The following is an 18,983-nucleotide window of genomic DNA, read 5'->3' as shown; positions in this document are numbered from 1 at the left end:
CAGTGCCCGGAGTGGAACACAGCATTCAGTATCTGGCCAAAGTGATGACTTTCCCCAATCTAAAATTCCCGAGGGAGAGAAACCCCTACCGGTCAAGGCTAGGTGGTCAAGCAGGAACCCCATCGAACTTAGAAGACAGAGAACCGACAAAAAAAATACAGGGGCCCGGAAGTCCACCCTACACCCTTCCTGTTTTCTTTGTAAATGGTTAAGAACCTCTTTGCAATGTGGTTTCCACTCCATTCTGCCTGAAATTCAGAGCAGAAGGAGCATGGGGAACATTCCCCAACCCATGTGACATTGGAGGAGGTTTAGCAAGGCTTGATTTCTCCACCTTCCCTTCACCTGCCATTCCTGCTCTCTCCCTGAAGGTGATCTATGACCACATTTTTCGATGAATTCTTGGCAGCTTGATGAATTTAGGGAGTATTATCGTTCCTTGTGGAAATGCCTCAGCGCTTTTGTCAAGAATCAATTGACCATAACTATATGGGTGTATTTTTTGGAATTTCAATTCTACTCCATTGATCTATGTTTATCCTTGTGCTAGTACCGCACTATCTTGATTACTGTAGCTTTGTAAAAAGTCTTACAATTAGGAAGTGTGAGTCTTCCACGTTTATTCCTCTTTCTCAAGTGGGCTTTTTTTTTTTTTTTTTTTACTCTTCTGCATCCTTTGTAGCTCCGTATGAATTCTAGATCAATTTGGGGGGGGTGTATTGATGGACACCTCAACAATAGTAAGTCTTCTGATCCATGAATATGGACTATTTCTCCATTTATTCAAATCTTCGATTCCTTTAAGCAATGTTTCGCAGTTTGTAAAAGGCTTGCCCTCCCTTTGTTAAACTTATCCCTAAGAATTTTATTCTTTCGGACAGTATTGTGAGTGGAATTGCTTTCTGATGAATTTAGAAAGTGTTCTGTTCTCTGGCATGGTAGGGGGAGGGGGATTTGAAGTGGTTCATCATCGAGTATTCTTGATTAATCGTGAGTATGTGACATGTCTGTATGTTTAAATGTCACGGAAGCAGAATACGACATCGTACCACCAATGACTAAAGTCTGATTGAAACCACTGAATCTTTGAAGAGTGAGAAAGGGCTTTCAAATTGGCGTTCTGTACACCTCCCACAACTCTCTGTATACTTCCGTTAGGGCTCACATTGTCCTGTATCGCAGTGATCTGTTTATGCCTGTTCTCCCCACTGCACCATGAGTGCATGAAGATAAGGACCACGTCTTCTTTTTCTGGATCCTCAGGATTGAGTAGCATGCCTGATACACATGTGGTAGATGCTCCATGCACACTGACCACATGCCATGACCACATACCCTGATCCATGATGGAGTTATAATGAACAGACACAAGAGTTGACGTACATGTTGCTGTGGGTTCCAGAAAGGGCCGGCCAAAGCCACTTCTTGAATCCACCCCTTCCTGACTCAACTTCGTTGGACCAAGACTGGAACCAACATTCATCTGGTCCCATCAGCTGCCTCTCTTGCGAATTTGGAAGTGGTGCCCTGAACAACTGAGTCGGATATGTTTGCAGAGCTGAGTCAGGGTGAAGGGAAACCATACGCATGATTACGCATGTACAGCAGCCATGAGGAGGCAGAAGGAAGCCAGTCTGTAGAGGAGGGTGGAACCAGGCCACAGCTCCAGAGCGGGGGCTTCCTTGGGCTCTGGTGGTTCCCTGGTTCTAGTTTCATTTGTGAAGCCAGGCTGCACTTTATTTCTGAGATTTTTCTAATCTCTCAGAGGTGCAAACTGGCAACCCATCAGTGAAACTTGGCCCGCAGGTGAATTGTATGGGCTCACACATCACATAAATGTTTTTGATCCAACATATTAAAATTGGGAGAGTTCATATAAAAAGCCAGATTCCAGTCTTGGAAAATTGGGAGCTCCCACCATGCAACAAAATCAGGTAGAGGTGAGCAATAGATGTCCCCTTTGGAGGGGGTCTGTGCTTCTCACTCTGCCACAATTCTTCCCTCTCCCTGTTGTTCCTTACATCTGTTCCACTCACTTATGTTCCCTGGCTGTCCCCTGGAGGAAATTCACTATTGATCCCAGTCTTATAATAAAGCTGTACTTCTTCACTTGAATGAACACGAGTCCAATTTTGATTCCTTGCAATTAAAGCAGCCTTGATGAGAGCTCTGTAGCAAGGCTCCTCTCAACCATGCCCCATCACCATCCTTCTTCATGCTAACAGAATCCCAATTTCGTGGTCAAGAAGTTGTGGGTATCCTTTGATCCTGCGGGAAGTAGGTCCTTCCTTCTCCAGCTCTGGGGGAAGACTCATGCTTTTAGACTCAGATCTTTTAGCAAGAAAACTTTTTGTGACTGTTCCTTTCCCTTTCTGCCTCCTTTGAAAAATCAGATACCTGGTACCTTGGCAGCCATCTTGGAGTCATGAGGTTTCCTGCATAGGGTCAAATGGCCAACAGGCAGAGGAGGGCGGAGAAGAAAAACAAAAAGAAGGTGGGTTCTTGATGACATTCTTGAGCTGCTGAACCTTCCTTAGAACGGCCTGACCCAGTGCTTGTTGTTAAATGAGAAATTAATATTCAAATGGGTAAACTATTATTATTGACTGCTTTTATTGTCGTTTGCATCTCCCTGTTATCCCAGACTAATTTACTAGTAGCAACCAAGGGAGACTCTCGATCTCACCCTTCAAGGCTCTCTGTTACTTAACATTCGCCCAAAGTAATGAATATCTATATTTATTTCAAAGTCCGTACCTAAGGTACTCTAATGTCATTGCCAACATATCTCACTTCTGTGTTGTAAGAATACTCGCAACAAGGGAAAGAAAGAAACCACATAGTCTTCGCTACATTAACCATCTTTTACATTTTCTGAAATCTTTCTTAACACTGAGAGAAACCGCTGACATTTCCATTAATGGAAACAGAAGCATTTGGAAAGTTCGAAATTAGATATGAATGTCTTCAGCTAAAGACCTTGTGTAATGCAGAGCTTGGACAGTTTTGGTGGCAGCTCTTGTATCATTCAATAATACTAATTTTTTTCTAAGGGTAGGCAATCTAGAGGGCAAAGAGATTTAAACTTTCATTTTCTCAAGAAGAGAACGCCCTCAACTGCAAGCCTCTTTACCCTGGGGCCTGGAAAACATTCCTTCCCACCAAGCATTTCTGTTCCACTACAGCCCCCAGCTCTGCCAGGTTATTTGATGGGGATGGGAGTGGACATACTCATCCGGCGTTGTCTGACTAGCTAGAAGGTGAAAGAAGGAAGGAAGGAAGGCAAGCTAAGTTTCTATTACCCAGAAGAGCTCAACAGGCCAGAAAGAATTAGAACCATAGCCACCATGGCTCAAGGAAATGGGGGTGTTGGGGAGAGGTAGATCTGCTAAGCTGCTTCCTCTCTGGCTGCCTGGGCTGAGGGGGCTATAGTCTATATTTTGGGAATGTGGGATTGTTTGCCATTGACCCAGGACCTGAACCTGCAATAGTTACCCACCCACGCCATTGGAAGAAAGTATCTCAGACAGGCTCAAGGTCACAACATTGATAGCCAATGGTGCGACTTGCCCACCTTATTGGAAAGAGTATCACATTAAGGCATTGAGATTACCTTGAATAGACAAAGTTGGGAGGTTGAACCATCACTAAGACATCATGACACATGGACAAACTTCAAACCTTACAATGTCCATCACCAACATGTTTTAATAAGAGATGAACGTACACATTTGGCTTCCTCAAAATGTTGACTTCAAGCAGGCGTCTCCACGCAGAAGGTCAGTCTTCTCTGGCCTTTGATGGGATCCAGCAGCTTCCACCCTCCTGTTCTAGGTTCCCTGCCTTCAGGATGGGGAAAGGGCTCATGGAAACCAGATCCTGGAGGTGCATGTTGTCTGCTGAGACAATGGCATCAGCCCTTCCTCCCGAGGCCAACCCAAAACCCAACTCACTGCCCTTTCTTCCTTTGCAAATGTACGCATGTCACACATGTGGGCCCTCCCGGTCCTCCCCACTGATGGCAGAGAACTATTGCTGGACCCCCAGGAGCTGCCTCTATGCAAAGACCAAGCCGGCCCTTGACGGCAAGGGGAAACAAGAAACCAAGGGGCGGGCAAGGATTCCTGGTTCCCTGACCCTGATGGGAGGGGGTGGTTGGTGTAGAATCTTTTCCATTTCTCTGCCCAAGTAGCCAGTTACCCACCCCCAACATCCACAGCACTGAAACCTGAGTTAACTATTTTCTTTCTCCAAGAGTCACCAACCAGCCTGACCAACGAGGAGGTCAGAAAAGAAGCCCCTGGCATTGGCCTTCGTTGTTTCCAAACGGGAGGCCCCAGCTTTGGCTTTGGACTTTATCCTCACCTCCTCTGGCCTCAGTCCCCAATTCCTGGGGGAGGGGGAGGACGACAGCTCTCTGAGGTGGTCATCTGGTAGAAGCCCAGACGTCCCCACAGACCCATAGATCCGCTGGATCCAGAGAGAGCAACTCCAGAGGGGACCAGGAGGGGACACGTGGCTCAAGTTCAAACACATGTCCATATGCCAGAGTCGCCAGTAGTCAGGCCCTGGGGAGGCAGACCAAGGGACCCCTTTGGAGACAGCATCTCTCAGACCCAGGAAGAAGCTGTCCAGGCCACAGCCGGGTCACCTGCAATTTCAAAGAAGACGACTCCGGGGCCAGGGATGGAGAAGAAACCTCCTGAACAGGTCCCGGTGGCAGGTGTTGAGTCCCTCGAGGCGGGTCTCTACCAGGCCCTGGGCCTGGACTGTATCTACAGAGATGTGTGGGGGTTGTTCACCAAGGGTGTGACTGGCTGACTCTGGGCGGCATCTGGTTGGTGACCGGTGACACCAGCCACTCCTAATGTGGCAGTTTTCCCCATGCAGGTCCACAGGTTATTAACAAACCTCCCCCCCCCCCCCCAGAGAACCCCCCCCCCCCCGGAGCAAATGCTTCCCCAGCCCCAGGGGGATCTCAGTGAATATGAGCAAACGGAGTCAAGACACAAAACCCTGTTGGTCCAGGTTGTCCTTCGGGGTGAGTTCTTGACGTGGGCTGTGAGGGTCGGAGCCCCAGCTGGGCTTCACCAGCAACCTGCGTTCTACGGCCTCAAAGACCAGCTCAGCCCCGCATTGGTCACTACTCCTGAGAGCCAGAGTTCGACCTGGTGACGCCTGTGCCATGCGTCCCTCGGCCGACCATCTCCTGGCCCCACTCCCGGTGGCTGGACTCCTGTAGTCCGCGGCCTTTGGTCTCGATGGGCAAGAAGCAGGAGGCCAGGGCAGCCAGGAGGCAGCAGCCGCTGTACACTGCCAGGGTCAGGTACACGGAAGATTCCAGCATGACCTGGGGAGGGAGACATGGACCCGTGAGAGGGGATATTCAGGAAATATGGATAATGCCAGGCCGTCTTGTAAGCCCTCTGTGGGATTATCCCATTCAGTTCATTCCCGTCGACTAAGAGCAAGGGAATTGGCCCCATTTTCCAGACGGAAAAACTGAGCCTCAGAGAGGGCCAAGTAGCATAATCCAGCTCACACAGACACGAAGGATGGGCCTGGGGTTTGAGCTCACACCCCATCAGGCTCAAGGGTCTGTATTCCTTCAACTACACTCTCTCAGAGCAGTACCTCTGTTTACTTTCTAGCTTAACAGCAGAGCTAAACCCTGTTTTCTCACCTGCCAAATGGGTAGGGCAGTATCTACCTCCTGAGGATAGGATACCCAAGAGGACTTGGCACCATGCAGGCACGTGGCTGACCCTCTGCAGCGGGTAATAGTGTCTCACAACGGCTACACACAGCGGCCCAGAACAGAGACACTTGGCTAAAACTTGTGGCGGAATTCTGTTTATGTGAAATATCCAGAATAGGTAAATTCATGCAAACGGAATGCACCGGGGGCGCCCGCCTGGCTTGGTCAGTATGGCACGGGACTCTGGATCTCAGGGTTGTGAGTTCAAGCCCCACGTTGGGTGTACAGCTTATTTGAAAAAAAAAAAAAAACTCACATTGGTGGTCTGGGGGAGAGGAGACATGGGGAGTGGCTGCCTCATGGACATGAAGTTTTATTTGATGGGAATGTTTGGAAACTAGACTATGAAATGTGCTAAATGCCACTGGATTGTTCACTTTAACATGGTTAATTTTACATTCTGTGACTTTTACCTTGGTAAAAAAAAATGATAAAGACAGGAAAAAAAATGAATTGGCTATCAAAAAAGCAAAATGACTTCAAAATAAGGTCCCTGGAAGTAGAGAGAAATGTTCCAAGACCTACCAGGGGCTACAAAATTCTGCAAATACACCTAATCATGCAACTCAGAAACCAGGGCCTGAGACATGTTTCCCATCAAATCATGTTGTTTTCAGCAGTTTGTTTTCATCTTACTTGTTCTCATCCAATTAATTTTTGGCCAAATCATATGGCACCCCCAGGGTCTTCTGGGGTCTCGGGTCTAAGTCCCAGCTTCTCTGCTTCCCAGCTGTGTGACCTTGGATGAGTCTCTTTACCTTTTTGAGCCTGTTTTCTCATTTGCAAGAGATATGACTCCTTTCATAGGATGGTTGTTAGGGTAAGAGAAGGTGATGCACACCACCGCGGGCTCTGCAGAAGGCTCAGCGTGGAGGAGCTGCTCGCCATGCTTTGGCTTTTGTCATGCCCCCCCACCCCCCGGTATTTGAGGGTGACACCCACCTGAGCAATGAATGGAGTAATGAGAGCACCCACTCTTGCCATGCCGCTGCAGGTGCCCAGGCCCAGCGCTCGAGTCGCCGTGGGATAGACCTGAAACACAGGCATTCGTGTAGGGTTGAGAAAATGTAGGATCCTCCTTCCTCTCTAGCTCAGGAGTGATGGGACTGCCACCCGTGGGCAGGCTTGAAGTTAGTGTGAATCACACAGGTGTTGGTAACCACTTCAAGGGGTGGGAGACCAGGTGGGGAGTCTCATCTCAAGGGGGATAGGAAGTTCAACTGAGAAAGAAGGCAAGAGACCAAGCTGTGGGTGGGAACCCAGTGAGGGGGTCCTCCCTGCCCTGGGAGGTCCCCCAAAGCTCTACCAGAACTGGTGCAATTCAGAATCCAGACCCTACCCCACCTGCCTCTTTTCATTCATTCACCTTGAAGGGTTGTGACCTGCATTTCATAAAGAGAGAGGTAGAAATGTTTACATGGTGTCTCAGTTTGTAAACGAGGGGGCCCCATGCCTAGCTCTCCCTTGGGCAAAGTGAGATGTCACATCTTCCAGGCCAAGAGAATTAAAAAGTAGGCACGTCTTCTCTACTCCCTTTCCCAGTCTGCTAGCTTGAAAGAGGACTCAAGGCCTCCGAGGCCCTGTGGCAAGATTTCTCAACCTTAGCACAAGGGACATTTGGGGATGGGTCCTTCTTCATGCTGGGGGCTGTCCTGTGCATTGTAGGATGTTTGGCAACACCCCTGACCTCTACCCACTAGATGCCTGTAGCACCTTCTGCACTGCTCTCCCGAGTTGTGACAACCCAAAATACCCACAGGCATTGTAAATGTCCCCTGGGGGAGGGGCAAAATCACCCTTGATTAACAATTACTGGATGAGGAATTGGCAAGATGCAAAGAGCTTGGGTCCCTGAATCACACTGCGGAAGTGAAAGCACATCCATATCGGCCTGTTTCATTAGTGAGAAACTTCGCTGTGTCAATACATTGTACTTGAGGAATCTTCTGTTACAGCAGCTAGCACACCTCTAACAAGTACAGTGCTCGGTGTTGAAGCTCAGGAAGGATGAATATACAGGGAAAAGCAAAGCTCGGGCAGGAACCCAACACTCAGAAGTAACCATTGTCACATTTCCCTGTATATCCTTTTAGATTTTTCTATGACTGTAGATACATTGACATTCATTCATTTATTTATTCACTCAACAAATACTTTTGAGTGCATACCATATGATATTTTAATTCACCCAATGATACAGCAATACATAAATAATTTCTCCTTAACAGAAATCAAGACACCTGAACTGCCTTTGACCCAGAACCTGTCCCAGGTTTTCCTATATTCCTCAGAGGTCCCGACTGTCATGAAGTTTGGAAGGTATCCATCCAGATGCATTAAACATATGTGTATACAAAATACAGCATTATTTTCAAAATATAAATGGTGTCATATCATACTCACCAGTCCAACTTGCTTTATCCATTCAGCATTATGTCTTAAAATCCTACGGACAGCAGTTTATAGACATTACCTCATTCTCTTTCACTGCTGCAATTGTATTCCATGATGGATATTCCATAGTTTACAATTTAATACAGATTGATAGACGTTGGATTAAATGAGGGACACAGGCACTGACCAGCAAAAACAAGTCAGGGGAGGGGGAGATCTGGGAGGCCTCCTTGGAGGAGGCAGGATTGGTGATAGGCCTGAGGTGGGGTGGAGGGAGCAGGCTTCAGGATGATGACTCAGTGAGGGCTCTGGAGTGTTGTGGGAATGAGGGATAATCTAGACACCGTCCTTCCCCTGGCACAGCATCTGTTACATAATATTCTCCTCCTTCTTTTGCTCCTATCTAAAATAAGGTGAAATAAAATATAATAGGTATAAAAAAATTAACCCATAATCCCTGACTGTGGGAAATTAGAACTGCTCAGGCTCTGCTGTGTGGAGTGTAAATTCGTGCCACATTTTAGGGGGTGAGCTTTCAATTCCACTCAATGTTTATAGGCTTTAAACTCAGCAACTCCACATCTTGACATTTATTCTAAGGGAAGCACACACACGCACATGACTATATAAAGCTGTTCACCTTGGTATTGTTTGTGATAGTGAAAATTTGTAAAAAATCCAAATATCTGTTAGTAGGAGAATTATTATGAAATTATGATTTGCCCACACTATACTATATAGTATAGTAAAATATATAATATATATGCATATATGTGCCATATAGTATAATATAGTATACAATATAAAGTATATATACTGTTTAGTGAAGTCCATATACATAATACATATAAAGTATATACCCATAGTATATACTATGAGTATATACTATGTGTAACATATATACATATATATACATATATAGTGAAGTATATAAACATAGTATATATAAAATATAGCATAATAAAATAGAGTATATAATATACACTTATATATTATATAGGAGTAAAGGGATAGCATATAATATATATAATATATATATATATACTATATAATGTACTGTATAGTATATAGTATACATTAGTATATTATATGTAGGATATACTATATATAGTATATACTGTTTACTACATAGCATAGTAGAGCAAAGGTTGGAAACACCAAAGAAGATCCACGTGTCTTGTACTCACTGTCTTCAATCTTCTCCTCCAAAATTCCCCACCTCATTCCCTGCCCTGGGCCTGGCCTATGTGGACCATTAAGGGCTCCTGGCCCTCTGGCTTCTGGTTGGGAAGATGGGAGCCCCAGTGGGAGATGGGAAGGAGGTAGAAGAGAGAGAGGTCTGAGTATTTATTCTCCTGCTCCTTCCCTTCCAGGTTGCCTCAGGCCACATGTGTCCCTCAACTAAGGGCCACAACTTCTCTCTACATCTCTCTCCTGGGACTCTGGAACACTCCCCTCTCCTCATCCCACTGGCCTCCGGTGACAGCTGTGTCCCCAGCAACCTCCAACCCCATTGCAAGCTCTGGGGCACTGCTTTATTGTTTTCTTGTTTCCCTAAGTCTTGTCCCACACAATTATAATTAGTTTCTTTATTAAGAAATAGCCGTTCACTTCCCCAGTTCGGTACCTGCACTAACATAAATCAGTACGTGCCTAGAAAACACTATTCAGAAAGGTGGTGTCTAGGAAGGGGGACCGTGGGGCCCTTTAATTTTTGGTTTTATGCAGTTCGATACCATTTGGAACTTTTACACTGAACATCAGCTTTCATAAGAAGCAAAAAAATGAAAAAAACAAAAAACAAAACAATTGGAAGATAGCCTGCAGGAATGAAGAGCTTCACAGTCACTACTCAGACAGGCCCCTGGACAAATCCCATTCTGAGGAGCCCAGGCTGGGTGTTTCTGGAGGCAGAGCTCACTCCTTCCCCTTCCCAGCTGTTCCCAGGCACCCCTCTTACCTCAGGTGTGTAAACATAGGCTGCCTGGAAGCCTCCAGAAATAAACGCTCTTGCAATGAAGAGTAACAGAGTGAGCATGTTTCTAGGGAGAGAAATAAAAAAAGAAGATGAGCACTTTTTTTTTTTTTTTCTTCTCTCAGCTTGTTCCAGCAAAGTCCTATCTGCCCAGGCAGAATTTAGAACCTAGAAATTGGCACAGCCCGCCCCCACCCAACACATCCACACAGGCACACAATCCTGGTGCCTTCTCGAAAGGCCTGCCTTTATAAGTTTATTGTTCTCCAAAGTTCTGGGCTAAGAGCTGCAAACATCTGTGGTGCCCAGGTTGGTCGCAAGGTCAGAGAGAAGTGATACAAATCATTGAAAACCCAGATGGGACCTGATAGAGTCAGGAGCCAGCTGAGCCAGGGACAGTAAACTTCTATGCAGTATTTTTAGGATAATCCTGTCCCCGACCCCCTGTTCCATGGTTCCCCAAAATGCCTAAGAACACCAACACATCAGGGTCTAAGCTACCTCTCCAGACCTTCCACACAGTCCTCACCAGCATTGGTCTGGGGCCTCTCTAAGGTCAAGAGAGACACAAGCCCCTTCTATATTTTGAGGTCCTTGATAGATGGAAAAATGGAGAAATGCCAGAAAAGGGATTATACAACAGGACCTTGAAGTATTTCCATTGAACAGAGGAATGCTTTTAAGCCATACATAAACAGTTGCACACATGATCTCACTGGGAGACAAAGTCAACAGTCTAAATGTGACAGTGTTGGAGCAAAACCTCCCAGCCCTACCCCCATCAGAGGTCCCAAATTGAGTCTGATCTTGTGGTCAAGAGTCTCAGTCCCAGTGAGGGGCTGGGGCAGGCGGTGAGCTCTCAGATCACCGACAGGAGTGCAGCCCACAGCTTACAGGCCCAAAGAGCCACTGACCGTGACCTGAGACGTGAGCCTGCTGGTCGGAGAGAGCCGGTCTCTTGACCCACCTTCCAACACAGATGAACAGCAGGAGGCTGCAGAGGGAGAAAATGACGAAGCACAGGGCCATGGTCTTCTTGCGGCCCAGGCGATCGATGATCCACAGAGTCACAAGGACACCTGGGAGAGAGCAGGGACACCATAGCAAACAGCTTCCAATATGGCTCCCAGCACCCCCCACCTCCTGGTATTCACACCCCATAGAGTTCCCTGCCCCTGGGGCTCCTGGCTGGCTCAGTTTTGGTGAAGCCTCTGCCTTTGGCTCAGGTCATGATCTCAGGGTCCTGGGATCGAGCCCTGCATTGGGCTCTCTAGCTCAGCAGGGAGCCTGCTTCCCACCCCCTCTCTGCCTGCCTCTCTGCCTACTTGTGATCTCTCTCCATAAAATAAATAAATAAAATCCTTAAAAAAAAAAAAAAAAAAAAAGAATTCCCTGCCCCTGAGAGCAGGCTGGACCTAGGGAGTCTCTTCTAAAGACTAGAATACAAAAAAACACTAGAGGTCACTTCTGAGATGAAGTTATAAAAGAATGTGTCTTCTGTTTTCTTAGCATTCTCTGTCCCCCTGACTCTTCTTAGGCAGTGGCCTATAAGTGGTCTCTGGCCAACAGCCAGTGAGGAACTGAGGTCCTCAGGCCAACAGCCCTTGGAGGCATTGAATCTTGCCAGCAAGCACGTGAGCGAGTGTGGAAACAGACCCTGCTCCCGCTGAACTTCCAGATGTGACTATGGATGTTAGGCCAACACCGCCATTGTCATCTTGTCGGTTATGCCAAAGCAGAGGACCCAGGTAGGCCACACCCAGCTTCCTGACCCACAGAAACTGTGAGTAATAAATATGTTATTTGAAGCCACTAAAATATGGGATAATTTGTTGCACAGCAATGGATAACGAAATAGGCACCAAGGGATGTGGGGTTCACTGGATCCAGGCAATGGACACCAGGGATGGGAGTCAGACCTGTCTCTGACTTGTCCTGTGGTCTTGGATTTGTCCCTTGCCTTTTCAGAGCCTTAGTTACTTCACTGGTAAAATGGGGCTCAATAAAATAAGACTCCCTACTTCAGTAGAGGCAGTATAGCATGGTGGTTTTTATTAATAATAATTAACTCTGGGCTCAACACTTTTGCATCTATTATCTTGCTTAATCATCAAAAACAACCCCCTAAAATAAATGCTGTCAATTTCCCACACTTCTTCAGTCAAAAAATTAAGTGGAACTAATTTTTAAATTAAATTAAACTTTTTAATAAATTAAATAAATAAATTTAAAAAACTAATTTTTAAATTAAGCTTTTTAATAAAAAGGAACTATTCTAGGAGCCTCGGCATCGCGAGGCTGTCAGGGAACAGACACAACAAATCATAAATGTAATAAATAAGAATTATCTGAGTTTCAGAAAGACAACATCATGGAAATTGTTGGAAAATCATAGTGAGTGCCCAAAGTCATGGAAATGGTTATTGGCGATGTGGTGTCTAATTACATGTCCCTAGTCTTACCCACTGAGCCATATAGGGGAAGGGTTTTAAGAAAAAGATAGACAGGATCATACAGGAATGAAGACTGTGGGCTCTGGGGTGGGAACCCAACTCTTAGCTCTGCCAGGTGTAGGACACTGAGTGTTTTAGCTGAGCTCTCCCAGAAGCAGACCCTGGGACAAGGGTCCAAGTACAAGTGTTTACTTGAGAGGTAACCCAAAGAAGCACCAGTGGGAGGGTGGGAAAGCAAGATAGGGAAGGGAAGGCAAGAGAGCCTGTCAGACAGTTACCACTGTGGGCAGTTACTCTCAGATTCAGCTGGGGAGTTCTGGGAGCCAGTGTGGAAAATGCATCTTAGCATTCTGCTGCCTAAGGAGTGAGGAAGCTGGGGTATTTGTACACCACCAACTCCTGCATTTATTGTTCAAAGGCAGCTCCCAGGTTTTAACTCCTTGGCACTCTCAGCAACCTGGGGTGCTTTTAGATCCTGAGGATTTCCATTCCTCTTGAGTTAGCCCTCAGGCACAAAGATACAGAGACTGGCACGTGAAAGTTTAGGAACAGTTTTTGCTACCCCTTTCTATGCCTTAGTTTTTTCAGTTGTAAAATGGGGGATAATTATGTACTTCACAGGACGAAATGAGATATATCTATAAAACACTGAGCATAGAACCAAATATACACTCATTGTATAGAGCATAGAATCAAATATATACTCATTTATTGAGTAAGCACTCAATAAATACTAAATACTACTATTGTTATAATAATTATTCAGTTTTTTAAAGGAAAAAGATCACCTTCACTTTATGTGCAACTTTGGATTTTTTGATGCCCCACTGATCCTTCCAATGTGAGTGCTGATGGGAGACAATTCTCCATGGGTCTCTTGTATTTCTTGCATGCAGAAGCAATTTGTTCCAGGAAGCCTTTGTTCCAGGCTGTCCTTTCATTTGGATACTCAACAACCTCGGAAGAGAGAGATACTGTCTCCTTCCAGAGCAAAGGGCAGGTCTGTTTACTGCCCAATATAATAAAGATGATGTCTCTCTCTGGACAAAAGCTGGGCAGATTTCTGGGAACCCACTACAGAAGATTTGATTTCCCTAAGCCTGGGATTCCTCAGGGAAGCAAAGTGAAAAAGGGACTGAGGAAGATATGGGAAGGCAAGGAAAACTGGAATACACGGTCAAGAATATAGGGCGTAGTAGATCAATCGGGTACCTGGAAGGGAACACTCAGGTAATTCCTCAGGGAGCGACCATCATCCATTATCAGCATTTGCATGCATTTGGGTGAGCTAGTTCTTGTCATAGGACAAGAGTTAGAGCCCAACAGTTGTACCCATTACATCATTGCATGTGCAGCATCCACCTGGACCCTTCGTCATCATCCCTGTGAGATTTGGGAGCAAGGGGAGCTGACACTAATATACTATTCCTATTGCTTGCTGTGCCATGCATAGTAGTCTTTGTTTGTGACCCAGGAGTCTCGTGTCTTCTGCCAGTGAATGTGACAAGGGACGGCTTAATTTGCTAGCCTTCAAGGAGAGGAGCCTTCACGGTTCTTGTCAACTTGCAGCTAAGGGTTGAAAAAAAAAAAGAATCTCCAGCTTCCCTGGAAAGGGGATTTGCTTCCAGACAACACCAGCTGGAACCACCACAGGACCAGCTGCCACGTTCACAGGCTTGGCTGCCCCGGCCCCACCTCGCACAGGTTCCTCACCTGGGAACTCAGAGAGGGTCGTCCACAGCAGGTCCATGTAATCCTCCTCACTCAGGTACTCACAGGCCAGGCTGCATTTTGCTTCCACTGCCTTCTTCTGGCTGGAGACTGGGAGGTGGGAGACGGGAGAAAGAAGAGCCATGTACAGAACCTTGAATCACACCCTCCTGCTCCTACACCTCCTTCCCTGGGTATGTTTCAGCTGGGATACCGTGGAAAGATCCCAGGCTCTGGAGTCAGACAGATTCAGGTCCGAACCCCAAACAGCAGAGCTCAGCTTTTTTTTTTTTTTTTTAATTTATTTATTTGAGAGAGAGAGACAGTGAGAGAGAGAGAGCATGAGAAGGGAGAAGGTTGGAGGGAGAAGCAGACTCCCCATGGAGCTGGGAGCCCGATGCGGGACTCGATCCTGGAAGTCTGGGTTCATGACCCGAGCCAAAGGCAGTTGCTCAACCAATTGAGCCACCCAGGTGTCCCAGAGCTCAGCTTTAATCTCTCTGAGTCTCAGTTTCTTCATAAACCTGGAGCTAATAAAACCACTGGGCAAGGTAGTTGGGAGCCTGAACTCAGCCTGTGCATATGAATGTACTTAGCCCAGAATTGGCACATACCAGGTGTTTTTGTGGCAGACAGACTCTAGGTGGTCTCCCCTCTTCACATCACCCTGTGGGAACGGGAGCTCCTTGCTGGTGTAAGGAAGTACTGTTACTTCAGCCACTGCTATTATTATGAGTAATAAAGTCCTTTGTCTCTGACCCAGGAGTGTTGTGTCTTTTGAAGGCACCTGTGGAAGCTATGGAAGGCTAACTTGTTAGCTTATAAAGAGATAAATCCTCGGACTTTTCACAGTTCTTAACTGGTTCATTCAGTAATTGAGGAGTTAAATAAAATAACATCTTTGACATCTGTTCATTGCATATTTGAAGGAGAGGCAGGAGTTTACCTTTTCTTAATTTTTTTCTTTGATGCACCTATCACCTTCCAATACACTATGTTATTTACTTACTTATTATGTTACTTCCCCTCTTTTTCTGTCTCCCCACCAAAACATGAGCTTACACGGTAGGGATATGTGTCCTTTGTGTTCACTGATATAGCCTAACACCTAGATCAGTACCTGGCATACAGAAAATATCAAATGAATGACTTGTCCAAGGTCTCATAACTACTTGGTGCTAGAACCTAGGCTCTCTGATTTTCAGCTATGAGCTCATTCATTTTCTTACTCAGGTATAAGAGATAGCTTTAAACAGGAGTTGGTAAACTATCACCTGCAGATTTGACATCTGGTCTTCTGCCTGTTTCTTCCTGGCCTGCATGCTAAGAATGGGTTTTACATTCTAAAATGATTTTTCAAAATCAAAGAGGAGGGGCGCCTGGGTGGCTCAGCCACTAAGTGTCTGCCTTCGGCTCAGGTCAAGATCCCAGGGTCCTGGGAACGAGCCCTGCTTTGGGCTCGCTGCTCAGCAGATAGCCTGCTTCTCCCCCTCCCACTCTCCCTGCTTGTCTGCTTGTGTTCCCTCTCTCGCTGTGTCTTTCTGTCAAATAAATTTAAAAAACTAAAAAAAAAAAAAATCAAAGAGGAATAGCACTTCATGACACAGAAATGATATGCCATCCAAATTTGTATTCACAAAAAAGGTTTTGTCAGAACACCAGCAATGTGGTGTTCACTAACCTGCTATCCACAGCTACTTTCCTGCTCCAATGGCAGAGGTGTATGGCTCCCAAAGCCTAAAATATTAACTATCCGGCCCTTTATAGAAAAAGTTTGCCAATCCCTGCTTTGTAACATTCTCCTGGATCCTCTGCTTTGCTTCAGTGGGTCCCCTGTTAGGGACATGCGATTTATACTCTCTCAATACCAAACCCCAAATCTGCAGCTGAGTCACCAGCTCATTAAATCTTTATACCAATAAACCAAACTATTAACTAAGATTACAGAGGCTTATGAAAAAGATAACTGGGCAAATCCTTCACACAAGTAAGAACTTGATCCTTTTATCCTCCACCCCAGGTTCAATGCTAAGAACCTGTTCTTGGAGATAGAATGGTTTGAAAGCCCAGACATCCACATAGAGACTTTGCTTTCTGTTTTGTTCCTTTTGTCCAGCGGTTCCCACCTCTAGCTGTACAAGAGAATCTGCCTTCAGCTCAGGTCATGATCCCGGATTCCTGGGATTCAGCCCCAAATGGGGTTCCCTGCTCAGCAGGGAGTCTGCTTCTTCCTCGCTCTCTGCCCCCCTCTTCCCTTGCTCATGTGCTCCCTTACATGCATGCTCATGCTTTCAAATAAATAAATAAAATCTTTAAAAAATAAAAAAATAAAAGCTCCTCCAGGTGATCCTGTTGTGCGGCTAGAGTTGAGATCCAACCTGGTTTTCAGACTTCATATGCACGTGAGAACAGCTGCATAGGGTCGTGGCCATCAAACACAGTGCTGTACTTCACCTCACCCTTTAGGTGACATAAGATATGACTCTGCTGCAATGTCACTTCAGGATTATTTGGTTTTCCACAGAGTTTCTTGGGGACCACAGTCCAGGTCTTCTATGCTCAGATTTGGCAGAGAATTTCTCCAGGGGGTCAGCAGGGTAGAGTCACGGGCATCTGTGCATGGCCAAGCTCAGGAGCGGTGGAATATGGGGTGGGCATGCGTATCTGACTGTGTAGGGGGGAGGGGGGTGGTCTGATACTCACTGCTGCAGACATCTCCTGCCTGAAAGAGCTCAGTGGTGAGCAGAACTAATCCGTAGTAAGAAAACGCATTGGAAAACCTGCCAGGAAGGAAGCAAGAAGATATCAAGAAATGATGGGAGACATGCAAGTCCCCTTTCCCCAACCCCTCTTCTATAGCAGTGAGGACCAGTCTTTGGGCATGGGTGACAGTGGACCTTTGGGGGCTTTCTTGGGGCCCTTGAGAAGGAAAATGGCAGGTACAAAGCATAGCGATGTGATGAAGGGACATGATCTTGTGTCCTTTGAAAGACTAAGAACTGTATTGTATCACAGAAAACACCCAAGGCTGTTTATTCAACTGGCAATAGGGAGAACAACTTTGGGATACCAATATTTGGAAGAACACAGTCATGAATGACATCAATCAGGACTTCTGGGCCAATTTGGTCAACATGAAGAGAGAAGAAGAGGGGAAATCTTTGATAATATCAAGAAGTGGGCTCCAGCTCTTCCCTTGAACTCCTGAGAGCTGAATCAACTCACCAAGCATTTATTAAACACCTGCTGTGTGGCCCGTACAAGTGCAGGTTCTGCAGACTTCCCTAAAATTTCAGATCAGAATGAAACAGTTGATTAATTCCCAATTGTCCTAGGAACTAGAACACTCAAGTGTGTAGGACCAGAACATTCTTATCCTGTAGTACAGTTATGTGGGAACTGTCATAACCAGACAGCAGAGATTAATTTCCTTGCATTACAATATGTGCTAGCAAGTTTAGCAATTTCTATAGTGTGCAAAAATTAGTCTCCAATTAATCACTTCAGTATTTGGGTAGTGTTGGCCCAACTGAATCACCTGCCTGCAAAGACAGACCCTCAACTCTCATCTCCACTATCTTAAAAAAAAAAAAACCCTATAGACTCTACGCTTGTGTTGGGCACACAGCAGGTGTTTAATAAATGCCTGGTTCAGCTCTTAGGAATGCAGGGACAGAGCTAAAGCCCAGTTCTATATATTTTCAAAACTTTCCCTTCCACTTCCTACAACTGACCACTTTTCAGGACAATCCCCTGCTAATTAGCCCCTCTACTCAAAGGTGCATGGGAAAAGTGAGCACTGGTTAAACCAGAATGCAGAGTGTTAGCCAGGCCCCTTCTGCACACTGTTCATGGTGTGTACATGATTTGGTAGAAAAAGGTTCAAAGAATAGCTGAGATTTAACTAGTTGTGGATTTTCAGGGGATTACTCAGTACAAATCCTTTCCTTCCATCCTGCCCACATCCACACATCGCCAATGGCTGTTATTTAAGGAAGACGGACCAGGATCAGGACTGAAAGTTCTAAGGATGCCTGTGTTGACCAAATTAATGGTTCCCCAAATATGGCAGGCCCCATGCCACTGCTGATATCCAAGGCAATATGGCAATATTAAATCTCAATTGTGACAAAAATCTCATTTTACATTTCCTTTCAATCACAGTCAACTCTGGGACAGCATGGGTTTGAACAACACAGGCCACTTATAAAGGGATTTTTTCCAACAAATACAGTACACCACTACAAGTGCATTTTCTCTTCCAGGTGATTTTAATAACATTTTCTTTTTCTCTAGCCTACTTTAAGATATAATATATAATACATAATACATATCGCATACAAAATATGTGTTCGTTGACTGTTTACGTTGCCAGCAAGGCTTCTAGTCAATAGGAGGCTATTAGTTAAGTTTTGGGGGATTCAAAAGATTTTTGACTGCTCAGGGGTCTGTGCTTTTAACCCCCTTTCTGCACTGTTCAAGGTCAACTGTATTTTGATGGTTTCCTCTCACTTACTTGCTAATGAATGTGTCATTGACACCTACCCTCTCTCTGCATCTCTCTATTAAATACAGCAGCTCAGTGCCTTGGCAGATCATCAATCTATAATTCTAATCTCAGGCTGATTTCATGGGTGATCAGAGTTCTTTGGTAGGTAATCAGCTCACTTTAGGAGACAGGTTGAAACAGCAC

At 45.6% G+C, this 18,983-nt stretch overlaps 1 protein-coding gene across 2 annotated transcripts in view; it reads right to left on the bottom strand.

Moving 5' to 3' along the window:
• Positions 1-4,945: 4,945 nt before the first annotated feature.
• The window catches only part of SVOP (SV2 related protein), a 71,618-nt gene continuing 57,580 nt past the window's right edge, over positions 4,946-18,983 (bottom strand). For both annotated transcript variants that reach the window (XM_032847418.1, XM_032847419.1), the window contains exons 11-16: positions 16,994-17,070; positions 14,294-14,401; positions 11,095-11,206; positions 10,113-10,194; positions 6,701-6,790; positions 4,946-5,350 (exon numbers count right to left, since the gene is read on the bottom strand). In XM_032847418.1, coding sequence (XP_032703309.1) covers positions 5,144-5,350; positions 6,701-6,790; positions 10,113-10,194; positions 11,095-11,206; positions 14,294-14,401; positions 16,994-17,070 — 676 coding nt within the window. In that variant the 3' untranslated portion in view covers positions 4,946-5,143. The remainder of the gene's footprint in view (positions 5,351-6,700; positions 6,791-10,112; positions 10,195-11,094; positions 11,207-14,293; positions 14,402-16,993; positions 17,071-18,983) is intronic.

This window comes from Lontra canadensis, unplaced genomic scaffold (assembly GCF_010015895.1).
Source record: "Lontra canadensis isolate GAN:19392208 unplaced genomic scaffold, GSC_riverotter_1.0 scaffold187, whole genome shotgun sequence".
Taxonomy (NCBI): Eukaryota; Metazoa; Chordata; class Mammalia; order Carnivora; family Mustelidae; genus Lontra; species Lontra canadensis.
This window is presented reverse-complemented; position numbering and strand designations above follow the sequence as displayed.